General features: G+C 38.7%; 2 protein-coding genes across 2 annotated transcripts; both read right to left on the bottom strand.

Annotated features, from left to right (window-relative positions):
* Positions 1–9,832: 9,832 nt before the first annotated feature.
* On the bottom strand, positions 9,833–10,481 carry LOC126583385 (uncharacterized). Its single transcript, XM_050247729.1, has one exon. It carries the CDS (start codon positions 10,323–10,325, stop codon positions 9,957–9,959), a length of 369 nt encoding a protein of 122 aa, XP_050103686.1. The 5' UTR covers positions 10,326–10,481; the 3' UTR covers positions 9,833–9,956.
* Positions 10,482–11,904: 1,423 nt separating this feature from the next.
* Positions 11,905–15,150, bottom strand: LOC126634287 (bifunctional riboflavin kinase/FMN phosphatase-like). The gene is made up of 10 exons (XM_050304792.1): positions 14,905–15,150; positions 14,609–14,798; positions 14,325–14,455; positions 13,859–13,928; positions 13,607–13,672; positions 13,275–13,429; positions 13,110–13,187; positions 12,740–12,879; positions 12,443–12,535; positions 11,905–12,250 (listed from the first exon to the last, which is right to left on the bottom strand). Exons 1-10 carry the CDS (start codon positions 15,005–15,007, stop codon positions 12,086–12,088), a joined length of 1,191 nt encoding a protein of 396 aa, XP_050160749.1. The 5' UTR covers positions 15,008–15,150; the 3' UTR covers positions 11,905–12,085.
* Between the last annotated feature and the right edge of the window lie 884 nt (positions 15,151–16,034).

Below are 16,034 nucleotides of genomic sequence, written 5' to 3'. Positions count from 1 at the left end.
AAAAAGCACTGAGAAATACAGGGTCTCGATCACTAAAAATTGTAGTTGGCATACCATGTAACTTGACAATATTATCCACAAAAATTTGGGCAACCGAGTGGGTTGTGTAGGGATGAGACATGGCCATAAAATGTGCGTATTTTGATAATCGATCAACCACCATGAAAATGATAGTCTTCCCTTTGCAAGTTGGCAAGTCGACAATAGAATCCATAGATATATCCGTCCAAACGGTCTAAGGAATAGGAAGAGGATTTAAAAGACCTGGAGAAGCCAAGGTTTCATGTTTGTTTTGTTGGCACACCTAACATTGAACAATCAGTCTTCGAATATCAGTTTTCATACCTTGACAATAGAAAGAACGAAAAATCCTCTTATAAGTTTTTAGAAAACCTGAGTGGCCAGCCATAGGTGTACTATGATGTTCATGAAATATTTTTTCCCTCCAAGTAGTAATAGGACTCAACATAATTTTGCCCTTATGCTTGAGAAAACCATTATCATAATGATATTTAGAAGGAGACATAGTCGCGCCATCAGGAGACATTGAGAAATAGTCACGCCATCAGGAGACATTGAGAAATCCTTGATTTTGGAAGTAATCTAAGGATCCTATTCCATTTCCCTAAGCAAGTCATCTAACCAACCCATGTAAGGGTAAGATATGGCAGATAATTGAGCCTCAGAATGCAACCTAGACAATGCATCAGCAACTTGATCTTTAGTACCCTGCTTAAATTGTATCTCATAATCAAAGCCCAACATTTTAGAAATCCACTTTTGTTAGAACGGAACATGGGCTCGATTTGCAGGAAATACCTTAGGCTATGATGGTATGTTCTTATAATAAAATGGTTGCCTTGAAGATAAGTTTGCCACTTTTTAATGGCATGAACCCACTGTTCTAAAAATCTCCGCCTAGCGCCGCCTAGGCGCTAGGCCCCAGCCCACTGCCCCGATTAATGCCTAGGCCCCAGCCCACTGCCTATACCACCTAGGCACCCGCCTAGACCCGCCTAGGTTGCAACTCACTTAGACAGAAAATACATAACTTTCATTTTGCATTTTGTTTTTTTCCAATAAATTGTAAGAGACTTGTTGCATACTTGAATGAACAAACATTATATCCTTATTTCACATGTTTTCATTATGTTCCAATACTTTATGATATATATGCATTCTATTTTGTAGTTTATGGTGAAATTATATATATTTCAAGTAGAAGTAGACACTTATTTACATGAAATATGATATATTTACTTAAATCCGTCTAGTCCGCCTAGGCACCCACCCAGGCCCTGCTTAGGCGCCTAGGCGCTAGGCCTCAGCTCGCCGCCCGACTAGCGCCTAGCGACTTTTAGAACCTTGCATGAACCACTGCAAGCATTTCCCTTTCGTAAGCAGACATAGCTTAAGCTCGAAGACCAAAAAATTTACTTGTAAAGGCTATAGGTCTACCTTCTTGTTGTAAAACAATACCAATACTAGTGTTCGAGGCATTTGTCTCAATAACAAAGGGCTTGGAAAAATCTGGAAGAGCTAGAACTGTTAGAGATAACATCACCTCTTTAAGCTTATTGAAAGCAGCTGTAAGCTCGGAATTCCAGTGGAAGGCATCCTTTTTAGTCAAAGAAGTTAATGGGCCACAAATTCTTCCATAACCTGGTATAAACTTTCGGTAATACCTAGTTAAACCCAAAAATCCTCTCAAAGCTTTAATTGAAGCAGGTATAGGCCAATCTTGAATGACTCAGAGTTTTGAAGGGTTTGCTGCAACTCCCTTCATAGATACCACATGCCCCAAGTACTCGATCTGTGATTTACCAAAATCACATTTTGATTTCTTAACAAACAACTTATGATGCTGCAGTACTTGAAAATCTATAGTGAGATGTAGCATATGATCCTCCTAAGTAGAATTGTAAACCAAAATATCATCAAAAAATACCAAAACAAATTGACTAAAAAAAGGTCGAAATAGCTCATTCATTAAGCTTTGAAAGGTTGCTAGAGCATTTGTGAGTCCAAATGGCATCACAAGGAACACATAATGTCCATTATGAGTTCTGAATGCTATTTTTTCAATATCTACAGGATGAACTCGAATCTGATGATAACCAGCCCTTAAATCCAACTTGAAGAAAATCTGAGCACCGAATAGTTCATCCAACAATTCATCAATTAAGGGAATGAGATATTGATCTTTGATAGTCAACAAATTCAAGGCTCGATAGTCCATACACATCCTCCAACTATTATCCTTCTTCTTAACTAACAAAAAAGGGGAAGAAAAATGACTATTACTTGCTCGAATGAAACCAGAATCTAATAACTCTTGAACACATTTCTCAATCTTAGACTTTTGCATAGGATTATATCGATAAGGTCTTGCACTAGGTGGTTTACTTCCTTCCAAAAGTGGGATCTTATGGTCATGAGATCGTGATGGAGGTAAAGTGGTGGGTGACTGGAAGAGTGATTCAAACTAAGACAATAAATCATCCAATTCAGCTCGTTGAATGCTAGATAAATCTCCCACTGTAGTCACTTCTGTATCCAGAGAAATGAGAAACAAGACTACTCCAAAAGAACCTTGATTCAACAGCATTTCTACTTGACAAGCTGTTACCGACCTTGGTGCAGGAGGAGGAGAAGTATCTAAGCAATAATGTTGTTGGCCCAATGAAAACTTTATTTTTAACTTCTCAAAATCCCATAGAATGGGTCCTAAGGTTCTCAACCATTGAGCTTCCAAAACAAAATCACGGCCACCTAGTTGCAACATATATAAATCCGAGATGTATTCATAATCTTGGATATGTAGTTTGACCTGAGAACAACACCCCATACTTGCATCTGTACCCCCATTAGCGATCATGACATCAAATTTCTTAAGTGGATCTATTTTCTAGCCCAATTTCTTTGCCAAGGCAAAGTTTATGAAATTGTGAGAGATTCCCGAGTTGAAAAGAATCACTGCAGAACAATGCTTAATAGACCTTGGGACTTTCATAGTCAGAATACTATCAAGAGCAGAGACATCATACATAACACAAGCAGTAAAGCGAGCATTCAACAATTCATCATCCTCATCTAACACAGGATCAACATCAAGGATCTCCTTAGATCTATCAGACAAATCAAGTAACAAAAGTTGTTGGTTTTGGCAAACATGTCCTTTAAACCATTTCACATGACAATAATCACAGAGACCCTTTTTCTGGCGTTCCCTAATTTCCTCAAATGTCACCTTCTTAACATTGCTTTGCTTAGGAAAATTAACAGAAGAAGAATTGGGAGTACCTGGATCTATATGGACTGGTGTAACCCTACTGCCAACCGAATTGTGCCAAGAAACATTTGGGGCTTTAGAGAAGGGTCGAACCTTAGAATCCGCAAGTTTGGCATCTGCTTGTAAGGCAATAGCCTGAGTCTCATAAACATCCAATGGCCACAGAAGCTTGACATCGTGATGGAGCTCCAGCTTCAATCTCCTGATGAAACAACTCTTAAGCATCGATGGAGCAATCTCATGGGTCCCATTAGCCAAACGTCTGAACTGTATTTTATAATCTTTAACCAACCCAGTTTGTTTCAATTGAACCAAGGCTTCAGAGAAATCCTCAAATTCCAAAGGGCCGAACTCATGACAGAAAATTTTAACAAAATCAGGCCAATGGGGAAAATTCTTGAGACAGTCCAAATGAAAGGACGCCAATTGAACCTTGCTATCATCGGGGATCGAAAAATAGTCAAAAAAATGTTCGGCCTTGTAAACCCAAGCTAAGGGATAGTCACCTTTAACAAATCTTGGAAATTCAAGCTTGATTAGCGGTTGACGAAACTAAAATTGAGAATCTTGATGGCGGAATTGTTGATCTTGGCGCTAGAATGGAAGATTGGGATCAAGATTCTGATCACTGAAGGTTTCTTCCCAATCAATGGGATTGCCCCCCAATTTCGACGGACCCACATAATCAACACGATCACGGCCCTGTTCTTCCATAGTAACAAAACGAGATTCGACTAACGAGAGAGTAGTATCGATTGACGCCATGAATTTGGTCATTTGGGCGCGAGATTCTGGACCGATTCTTTAATTTTGGAGTTCGAAGCTTCAAGGGTGGTGACCCGAGCATCCATCTTTGTGGCACGAGTGGTTGCTCTAGGCATATGAAAGGGAAACCTGGGATCGTATACTTGGCTGATATCAGTAATTAGAACTTTGTTCTAACCTTCAACGCATGACATGGAAACTGTATTTGTATTCATTCACAACAATATAGTTTTTCTCTAACAACCTGCCTTGCAAAATTAGTTTGATATATATCCCTTTTAGACTTGCAAGCTAGGCTTTTACAGCAATAACCACCTCAACTAATCTATCTAATCTTGTGACAAGTGTCAAACATTTAACAAGGGTCTTTTGAGCTAGTAGAATCATACTCCTACACACTAATTTGTTTAACCATTTATGGTATCTTATCATTATTACCCTCAAGTTTCTTGCATTCTAGCAAAGTGCTCTCAGATTTTGTTGAGGTTAATACTCCATGATCTATATCTCAACTCGCATTGCATTTGTCTCCTTTTATTGGTCGGTTGAGTAAAAAGAAAGGCTTATTCTTTGATACATATAAAATTATGTGGAAAGTTGTATTCAATGAAAGTCGTATGTACGGTTTGGAGGGAGATCTTTTATATCTTTTGAGATCTACCCTACAATATGGGGAGCTTAGCCTTAGTAGAAGTGGGTAACGACATTGGGTGGACGATCTATCCGCCCTTAAGTGGATTGAACTAATCCATTGATACAAATAGTTCATGGAAGAAAATTTAGTTATCTAGGCCTTGGAGGATTGACAGGGCAAACTGCTAGCTTTCGTATACGAGATATCCACGGAACTCGAACTTAATCCCACTCTCTCTCAAACAAAAATATCACCACTTAACATTATGAAACTCGAATTTAATCTAACTTTTTTTCTCAAACAAAAATATCGCCACTTAACATTTTATAACTCAATATCCTCAATTCCATCCTAATTTGGTAGTATTCCATCTACTATACTATCAAAATGAAGGGTAATATAGTAATTGTGTCCTAGTTGGCATTGTTGCACATTAAACTGTATCCAACCAGAAGCTGCCGCGTGGGTTTTCTTTCCACGTCAAGACCAAAGAGTCTTTATATTCACTTCTTCACCGGCATTTTCCCAGCAATCAAACTCCCACTCACTTTTCCAAACTTTTTCCAGCCAAATTGCCATGGCTAATGTTTGGGAAAGAGACAAACCCATGAGATCCATTTTCTTCCTCTTTCTCTCCAACACTGCAACTCTCGTCCACATCTTCTTCTTCCTCTTCCTCGCATTGCACCCTTCCTCCACCCCTTCCGCTCCCACAGCCATAAACCCAACCATCAGAACCGATCTTCCTTTCTCTCGGATGCCGCCGTTCAATGACGATTCATACCTCAAGTCTTAATTCTGGGACAATCTCATACATTCGTTAACTTTTCTATCAGAACCTCTGTTAGTTGATGACATGACGTCACGTGGATAATGATTAGACATCACGTATCAAGTTGAGACCATGTGGATATTTAAAAATTAAAAATTAATAAAAAAAAAAAAGCCTTATGCATTTCTCTTCCCTTCTTCATGCTGACTCCCTTATCCCTCCCACTCCTCCCTCTTCACCTCCGCGACCCACCTTTTCCCTCTCCTCCACCCTCTTCATCTCCCCTCCCTTCTCTCTCCCAGATTAACCTACACCCAACCCTAATCCCCAAAATTTTATTAGCTCCAATTTTATCCCCATTTTTTCATCCCCAGGTGTCGAGGATCTCGACAGCGAATGATCAAATCGAGCAGGTTAGTAATGTTATCAGAACTTGTATTTTCTTGGTTGCACAGATCATTACACCTCGGTTGCTTATATTCTCTTCGTTAATACTGGGATTATTGAGAATTTGGTATTCTGTAACATGGGTTTTGTTGTTGGTGAAGATATGGATCTCTGTTATGTGTTTGTTGAAATGCCTAATCCATGAAGACCTGATTTTTCCTGATGGGTTGTGTGTGTTTTGGCATATGGTTTGATTATATTTTGGGTTGTGGATTTAGTCTTCAAGAGGTTAATTGGTTTGTGCGTTTTTGGCATCTGTTGATGTTAGTGTAAGGTGTAATGATCTGTGCATTATGTGATTCAATTGTTGTTTTTGTTTGATTGGAATTGGCTTCAGCTGTGAACTGTGAGGTGCTGTGAAATTGTGAATGGTGTTTGACAGATATATATTCGGGAGAGCAGGAGGAGACATGGAATCGAAAGAAGAGGAGGAGACATGGTGGCGGTGGGAGACCAAAGCGTCTTTGAGAGAGCAGCCGGCGTCCTGGGACTTATTCGACGGCAAGCTGCAAGCGGGTTTCGAAGGAAGTCTGGGATTAGGCTTTTTTTTTTTGGGGCATGCGTGCGAGTGGGTTATCGAAGGGGAAGATGTTGCAGACGGGAGGAGGCAGGGGGTGCGGGTTGCAGAAGAGAGAAGAGAGGGAGGGGTGTAGGGGGAAGAGGAAGGAGACGAATGGGGATTTTTTTGTTTGTTTGTATTTTTGTATTTTTGTATTTTTAATATTCAAAGTGGCTCCATATTGACACGTAGCATCTAGTTATTGTCACGTCATTAGTTAACGAGTTTCTAATGGAAAACTTAACAGATGCATGAAAGTGTCCCAGAATTATGGCTTTAGGTACCAGATTGAATGAAAAAAACTTCATGTACCAAATGTTGAAAACAAAAAAACTTCAGGGTAATAAACTGAGATTAATTTTCTTTTTGGAGAAGAAAGTGGAGATCAAGGAATAAATAGGGAGGCTAAAATGGTGTTGTGAGTGCGGAATATGGACCCAGCAAACCAGAAAGATGATGCCAAAGACCACCAACTTGAGAAAACTTTGAAACTGGGTCGGTAAGCACTTAAGAGCAACTCCAGTGTAGGAGCCCTCCCCCCAGGCAATTCACTATTTAATCCACCTAGTGAACAGTAACTGCCCTTAATAAATAGTGCATTCCCCTGGCAATTGCCTTTTGCATCTCCACCCCTGCACTGAATAGCCCTGGCAATTGGCAATAAAATATTAGTATTTTTTTATTTATAAAATAATACATAATAATTTTATTTGTAATTTCGGATAAGATTTTTAATCGTTCTCGTTGCGCCACGTGTCATTATCCGAAAAGCCAATAGCAATAAAATTTTTGTATTTTTGTATTTATAAAATAATTCAAAATAATTATATTTGTTATTTCGGATAAGATTTTTAATCGTTCTCGTTGCGCCACGTGTCATTATCCGCAAAGAAAATTATTGGTGATGGATTTCCGATAAGATTTTTAATCGTTGTGTCAAGGCACGTGTCATTATCTGAAAAGACAATTATTGGTGATGGATTTTTAAGAATTTTTTTACATTTTTTTTAAATTTTTATTCACCTAATTAATCTTTGCCATTGGATTTAAAAAAATTTAAATTCCAACACTCCAGATTGTGCCACGTGTCACAACGGTAACATTTTAGATTTTTAAACAGTTTTTTCTTTTTTTTTATATATAATTTACAAAGCCTAATAACGTGAACCGTTGATTTTAGATCAAACGGATGAAATTAAATGAGATTTTTAAATGTTTTTTACCGTTGGAAATCCAACGGTCCATAAAATATGACCGTTTCAATCGAACAGACATGGGGAAGCCACGTGGCTTCCCCAACGGTTACTTTTCAAAACTGAAATCGCGGGCCCCAGCCCTGTTTTTTTGTCGGACGACTCGCGCCCACGCGCCCGTGAAACGCACGCGCCTGACGCAACCCTCGGGCTCTCGGGCTGGCAATCCTCGACGGGCCTGCTCCTCGGGCCTTGCCTGTTGCTCGGGCTTCCATACGCTGGAGCTCATCCCCCCAGCAATTTGCTACTGTTTGATCCACAGCCCCCGAGCAACCTCCCCCGCTGGAGGTGCTCTAAGCAAACTCCCCAGAAATGTCAGTCGATTTGACCAAAATACCCTTCTCCCATCGGCCAAATGAAAGCCACATAAGAAGTATTCCTTCCACGTCAACACATTTAACCTCATTTTGACGGAATAGACAGGTTTTCTGCTAAAGTAGAGCCAATATTGAGTTTCAAAGAAAGTGAGATGAAGTTCGGATTCCGGGATATTGCAAAAAATAAGTAAAAAAAAGAAATAGAAAGGGTAATCCCTAATATATATATATATATATATATATATATATATATATATATATATATATATATCATACCATAACTTGAGAAATAGCAACAAAAAGGGAGAAAAGAATTGTGTATTTATTCATATAAATTTGCATTTCATTTTGATTTTCTGGTACGAAGAGCAGAATAGGATGTTAATTGTAATTTGCATCAAACACAGAGACAGAGGCAAAGTAGATCATCTGAAATCCATCCTCAGAGACTTGGAGTTGGTTGGAGCTGCTCCTGCAGGTGACTACTTGAACCTCCTCCTCCTCCCGAACCGCGATTGCTTTTCTTTTCCTGGAATTTGGATTTGGTGTTGCGCTGGTGATCGGAAGATGAGATGGAAGTGAAGCGTTGTAGATATTGTAGAGCAAGAGGCTTCCTCCTCAATCTCATCTTGCTATTATATAATTTCTTCTTGGAAGATGGCCTTGGCTTTGCAGTTGCCGCCGGAGTGGGAACGGGAGGAGGAGGGATGTTCTCTTTGTTGTTGAGAATACCTGTTAAAGTCCCACATCGGTGGGTGCAAGAAAACCAAAGGGGTTTAAATAGTATTACCCCACTCTAATTAACATCGATGTCTTTTGTGGTAAAACCCCACACCTGAGGATTGTGCAGGTGGTTAAGTTGGAACGGGAGGAGAAAGGATGTTCTCTTTGTTGTTGAGAATACCAATGGCCGCCGCCTCCTCCTCCATTACGAATGAGTTGGTGGTGGTGCTGCTGTGACGAGGGAAGGAAGGAAGAAGTGAGCTATTTGTAATATTTGTGGGTTTGGAGGGATCACACCAAAAGGTTGGAAAAAGTTTGAACTCCCGAGTTCAACCGACCGCCAATTGGGCAATGGTACAAAATTACAAGTTCTCACTTTGGGCGGGGAGGGAGTGGAAGGAAGGAAGGAGCCGCCAAATCAAAACATGTCATCCAAGTAAATATTTGGCTCCATTTTTTTTATCTTAATTGGCGCCATAATCAATTATCAAATGTAATCATCCTCGATAGAAGTGAATATGTTTAGGATTTAGAGTAATTTTTAGTGTGCTGGGAACACTGCTCGATCATAATTTAGGTGGTTGGAAACTTTTTGTTTTTTAAGTATTAACCACTTACATTATAATACTTGTATACCGAACCGTGTACCCGAAATCTGTTCCAAATCAGGTCGGTTTCATCCCAATGTCATAATTAAACAAATAACGATATAAAGGTTTGATAAAATTCAGTTTTGACAAAACTTCATGAGGGAATTGTACTAAATAAACCAACCTAATGTTGATAAGTTTGGCTCGATTTGGTTGGGGTCGTTAGGGTCTAACCCAAATATTCTCAGCTGGATTCTCTCAACCAAATCTGCCATTCGATTCAATTATATTGATTTCGGAAGTTAGCATCTAACCCAATTCGCCAAATACCAAAACCGATAAAAATGTGATTGAATTGGATGAAATTGGTACGTTTGGGCTGATTGGATTGGATCGGATCATGAACAGCCGTAACCCCTAAGCGTGGGAAATGACAAACTGCGTTTCTTTCTTTGTATAAATTATTATTTGTTCTTTGAATTTGATTATTATGGTGAGATTGAAGAGGAATCAACCCCCAGAGCATAACATTTTGATAGAGAAACAAGAAAAAGAAGGAAAATTTGTAAGAAACACAGTGACGTGGTGACACAGGCAAAGTTCATTATCTGAAACCCATCCTCAGAGACTTGGAGTTGGAGCTGGCGACTGGAAGAAGAGACTTTCTTTTTGTAGAAATTGAGGCGGGTGTGGAGACGGAGGAGGAAGACAAAGAAAGAGATGTCCGGCTTGGCAGTTGAACGGAATTGGTGCAGACATAGAGGTTGGTAATATCGGCAAGAGGCTTCCTCATTCGCCTCCTCCTCAGCCTCATTTTATTACATTTCTTGCTATCCTCAGAAACTGCGTTGGTCAGCATTGCCTTTGCAGTTGCAGACAACGGAATTGGAGTTGGAGTTGGAGGTATGTTCTCTTTGTTATTGTGGTCGCCGTCACGGCAGGCGATGGCGTTGGCGACGGAGGCGGCCCCCATTAAACAAAACGTTGAGAGAGTTAAGAGAGAAAGTGTTTGGTATTGAACGGGAAGAATGGATGGTTGAGTATGGTGGTGGTGGTGCTGGGCATATTTGTAATGCTTTGGGTTTGCGCGGTGGCGGTAGGTGGGTTTCTACTTCTAAATTCTGAAAAGTGAAATTTTCATGCGCCAAATAGATTGAGAGGGAGATTTTTCAGATTTTATTGTCACAACTGCCGACTTCCAAAATGCGTGAGAGAGAGAGAGAGGTTAGAAAATTAGATTAAAATTTAAAAATGTTATTTCGATTGTGAGAGGCAAAAGTGGAAACTTTGGGCGGGAGAGTTGAGGAGCCAAAAATCCCAAAACGATATGTTTGTGCGAAGAATGTATAAGTGTTCAAGATTTTTTTTATTAAAGATCAAATGCGTTTGGAAAATTCACCAAAGTTTTGTCACCTTTTTTACCAAAATATCTTTGAAATCCTCTTGATTTTGTCCGGAAATATAGAATATGTTTGACAATTATCCGAAAAAATATTTTGAAAATATTTAAAACATTGCTTCAATCCTAACGGCTGACATTAAAACTTTATGGCACGTTTACGTAAGGGTAATCGGAATCAAGAAACGGAATTGAATTCCGATTACGGTATACTCCGGTGTTTACTAAATCTAGAGGAATCAAAATTTAGTGGGTCCCACACAAATTTTGGAATCCAATTCCAATATTTGGTTGATTTGGATTCCTAAGATAAAGGAGGTATTTGGATTCCGGATGGCTTGGGGAATCAGAATACTAACTTTTTTCCCTTTATGCCCTCACTTACTTTCATTATTTCAAAGATTATCCTTTTAACCCTAGACTATTATTTCCCTTTTCACGCTACAATATCTTAACGTTCTGGAACGGTTAGTTGATTAATTCAGTCCACCTAGAGTAAATTCAATCGATATAAAGTAACTCTGTAAATACATGCAGAATCATTTTGTTACTCAATGCAGAATTAGTTTGTTACTTCATGCAGAATCAGTTTGTTACTCAATGCAGAATCAATTTGTTACTATTATATACTATATCAAATTTTATTAAAAAAAAGTATATAAAATATTTGATTTGGGATAAGGGCATTTTAGTAATCATACTGGTTTATATTCCGATTCTGCTGAATTAGTAAACAGCTTTATGGAATTGTATTCCGATTCCAGACAGTTTTAGTAAACAATTTCAACATGAATCTGATTTTGATTCCACCTCATTTCAATTCCTCCTCAATCTGATTCATCTCAATTTGATTACGGATTAGTAAACGCACCATTAACTTGGGTCTCAATCGGGTATTTCTAACCCAGTAGGGAAGTTAAACCCATAAAGTAACATTTGGAAATTTGGTTTGGACAATTAGTAAAAAACCAACACCACTTTTAATGCTTCCCCATTTTCATTTCGTAAAGAAAATAAATAAACGAACACAATATTTTCGATAAATTATGCAATGTTACAGCAAAACAGATGGATTAAACGATGTTCGATTTGTGACCTTTTGTATGAAGGCCTAAAAAATTAACAATTCAGAGAATGAGATTAACTTGCGAAGTGACCAAACAAGTATTTAACGTTGTATTAATTTATTGATTGATTAATGTTTTGAGTGCTGGGCACTAGGCAGTGCTTGTCAAGAGGCCATTATACAGCAAAGCAAAGTTCGTAAATGTATCGTGATCAAAGTTTATTCAGTACATAATCACTTTCCTGTGCAAACAAAATGCTGGAATAAGTCAGCATTGTTCTATCTCATCACTGGCAATCATGTCTTCCACAGAAAAAGGTTGTGGTGGATACAGAGGCACACAACCATGGTGACTAAATATTGGCAGATCGAGTGAAGCACTTGCAATCGACTTACATTCCTCGAGTGTTTCTGCATCCATTGATGAAACTTCCTGCAACACATGCGTCGTTTTGCTTAGATGATTTACGAGCATACATTTTTCGGACATCTTGCGTTCGGTTGCATTGATTTAAGTTACGATAAGGCACTCCTCCACAAAGTGACACAGGGAAGTGCATAAACTATATGACTTCCTGTAGTATCTTTCATCAGTTTTACTTCATCTTTGAAAATTTGCTGTTACCTTTGTATATGATTCCCGGATGTAGCCGACAAGTAGCAGTTTCATTTGCTGATTGGATATACAACAATTGTTTCCATCAACTACATGTAATTGCTACATCAAAGGATAAAAAGATTATCATCAATATGGAACTGACAGGATCAATGCATAAATAACTTGTTTTCGGTAAGTTGCAAGAACGAAAAACAGTCGATTTATAATCAATTGGTAAGCTCGTTTCTTTCAACGGATACCAATTACCAAAATTAATAAACAGATGAAGCTAAATTGATTAAGAATTTAAGGTAGATTGCTCACAATGTTTTTATCAGGAGAACTGTTGCGATCCAATCCAATGCCAACCACTACCCTGTAGGTCTTCTGCATATCAGCTACAGCTACAGCCCAACCAAAGAAAACTCCCCAAACTTGGTCCGGGAGAGCAGATCTTCCATCCCCTGATATGTGGACTGCACATTAGAATAAATACAAATTTCCACAAATCTTCAACCATGAAAATGTGGATGCAATTAACTAGAACTGCCTCATCAACCGTACTCCAGCTTGGCAGTTTCCACCGGCGCCTGTCCAGGGTTGGGCCCTGGGATTTGACAGAGGACTTAAAAAGCCACCTGTCAAGAACTTGAAAAATATATTCCATCGTTCAAGAATAAAACGTTACACTAACCTGTGACTTCACAGACAAACCCATTGACATAGAGACCACTAAAATAAATTGGTTCAATAGGCAGTGCCTTATCTACCCCTGCAAAAATGAATCAAGAAAATATTTAACAGGGAAGGAAGGCCCTACGGACAAATACACGCAAACAATGAGAGGTGAGAGACGTACAGTCCTCAAATGGAGGCAGGCCCCAATGCTCAGGTTGAAACTCCAAAAGAGAATGAAGCACAGTATCTGCAAGGGAGGAAGAACCAGCAGCTTCACCACGGGATGGAATAGCCACTACCTCCATTCCGGCAGCATTGGCAGCTTTAACACCAACCCTGTTAAAATACATTGATTATACACACAAATACCCTGGCGGCACATGCTTAAATACATCGGCATTGCATATATCCATGTATACCAACTTTTCTTGGCAGACAGGGAAACATGATAGACTATTGATAAAAATGAGACAAATTTAAGTTCAGATGTATATGTTTGTGATCAGATCCTACAATGAGTCTTCAATCACAAGGCAGTGAACAGCATCCACACCCATTTGCTTCGCTGCCTCTTCAAATCTATAAACAATTTGGAAACTATATTAGCATCGGTGAAAAGGAAAGTACAATGTATGCGAGGGATACTTTCTTCTTGGCATGAAATTGATCAGGTCTTTGAACGTTTTCTAGGTTAAAAAGGGATGGGGAGTTCCAAATTTCCGTATGCGTCCAAGGAAGCCTTGTATTTTCTGTGAATTCACTTACAAATATGGAGAGGGCTTCCCCGCTTTAACCTGGTCACTGCCAAGAATTACTGAAAACAGTTCCTTCCAACCTATGGTATACATATGATTAAACAGATTAATAACAAACAGAGGCATCACAGGTCATCCATTATGTTTCACAGATACTTGTATGAGAATAACGCAGAACGATAGGTAATCAGAAAAATTGGATCAAGGAATACATAAACAACAACAACAACAACTGATGTGGAACACTTATTCGCCAAGTAAATTTCGACAAGAATAAGTTTTCTGACTGGTTTGGAAGCAGTAGATTCAGTATCAATTGAATCAGCTTCAGCTAGCCTTATTAAAGACCGTAATTCAGAAAATAGCCGTAAAGTAGTAGGACAAACGCGGCAACACATTGTCTCGTCAATTAATTGCCAGCTTAGCACAAAGATATAACACTGGTTATTGTTAACAGTGAGGAAAATTGTACAAACCTCGATGGTGAGAGATTTTTGCATCTATGTATTCTCGTAAGGAGTTTGAAGCAAGAGCTATAGGTACTCCATGGTCATGGAAGTGTTTGATAAGGCGATTAGCACCAGGTAGAGCTTTTGCGTACATCCACCTAAAAGTATCACATTTTTTTTGCAAATGTGTTAACAACAATTAATTGAGTGGCAACATGTAAATGGCACAAGATCGTCCAAAAGCGCTTAGCATCTTAATTCGGTAGGAATATAAGTAATATGTACGGAATAGAGGCAAGAGTGAGACTTACTTTTCTTGGTACATGGGGATGATTTGTTGGACAAACTGATCAGGGGTGAATGGAAGATGATAGTCCTCAACAACCGAAGCTGCCGAGTCTTTGAGTGTCATCCCCAACCTCTTCTTCTCCTCCCTTTCCGTGTCCAAAACTTTGCCATGGCGAGCCAAGAATTCCTCGAAAACGCCCTTTGTTGCCTGCTCTGAGCCACATTCACACACACAAACACACACTAATGAGTTAAGAGTTTGAAAATTAAGAAAAAAGAAAAAAACAAGAACAAGTGGGGAGGGGAGGAAATTTGAGACCTGTGTCCAAAAGGGTGCCATCCAAATCAAAAATAACAGCCAAAATCTTGGGTTTTGGGGTCTCTGTGGCTGCATTGTTGCACTCACACCCACAGCAGTTCATGGTAATATTGGTATATTGGTAATATTGGTGTATTGGTATTGGTAGTGAGACAAGTGAAAAAACAAGGATTGAATTGGAATTGGAACTGGTTTTCCAGTGTTCAAGTATCCAAGTATATAAATATGCACAAGGGGAGGCCAGATTGTTAATTGTAATTAAATTTACTTAACCCCCAATTAACTTTTGGGTGTAAAAAAAGATGAGCATTCATTCGAATGCCATTGTGCTGAGAATTCAGTGCAAATTGAAGAAATAATTTCAGAGTTTCAGATTCTCTCTCTCTCTCTCGCTTGCTTTCTCTTGTGTTGTAAATTGTAGTTGAACCAAGTAAACAATGTCGTTGTGGAAGCTAAACTTGTGGTCATGGAGGCTGAAATGTCTTTGTAAGTCTTTTTAGCTTCAAAAAATAATGAATAACTGTGGCTTGCCACCAATTATCCCTCCTTTAAAATAAAAAAATAAAAAAAAACAAGTAAACAATGTCGTATGCGTACAAGACCTGAAAGCGACTGCCGTCTACACTAAATGTTCAATTCCCTCCTTTCCACTAATGTTTGTATAAAGTAAAAACCATGTCGTTATTAGGACAACAAATACAATGCTAACACCAAGATTATAAGTAGAGCCACGTTTGAGATTGTTTGTTTAGGTCAATGTAGGAAGGGGATGGGAATCCGAACTTGGGACCATTATCATTAGGTGTATTCAATTAGGGTTTTGAGAAATTTTAATTCTTTTAATGAATCCTAGGGGTATTTTAATCAAGATTTTAAGATAGATTATTAAAATCCTTAAAAATCCGGGTGTATTTAATTATTATTTTGGAAAAGTTTATCACATTTCATGTGTATTCAATTAAGAATTGATTTTAATTTTTTTTTTTAAAGTTCGGGAATTTGAGGGAATGAGAGAGATTTCATGATGTATTTTAAGCATTAACAAATCTCACCTCTCCCCCTGAGATTTCAAGGGAATTAAATCAAAATCTTACATAGAATATCTACAGATCAATTAAACTCAATCAAAA

Source organism: Malus sylvestris, chromosome 9 (assembly GCF_916048215.2).
Source record: "Malus sylvestris chromosome 9, drMalSylv7.2, whole genome shotgun sequence".
NCBI lineage: Eukaryota > Viridiplantae > Streptophyta > Magnoliopsida > Rosales > Rosaceae > Malus > Malus sylvestris.
Note: the sequence above shows the minus strand (reverse complement) of the source record. Positions and strands in the feature narration are given on the sequence as shown.

Bases quoted from the DNA above. Each gene is read 5' to 3' on its own strand.
- LOC126583385 (XM_050247729.1), bottom strand. From the start codon at position 10,325: ATGGGGGCCGCCTCCGTCGCCAACGCCATCGCCTGCCGTGACGGCGAC.
- LOC126634287 (XM_050304792.1), bottom strand. From the start codon at position 15,007: ATGAACTGCTGTGGGTGTGAGTGCAACAATGCAGCCACAGAGACCCCA. The intron at 13,188-13,274 runs GTACGTCTCTCA...TCATTTTTGCAG, and splicing joins CCTGCCTCCATTTGAGGACT to GGGTAGATAAGGCACTGCCT. The intron at 12,536-12,739 runs GTGAGCAATCTA...CCTTTGATGTAG, and splicing joins GTTCTCCTGATAAAAACATT to CAATTACATGTAGTTGATGG.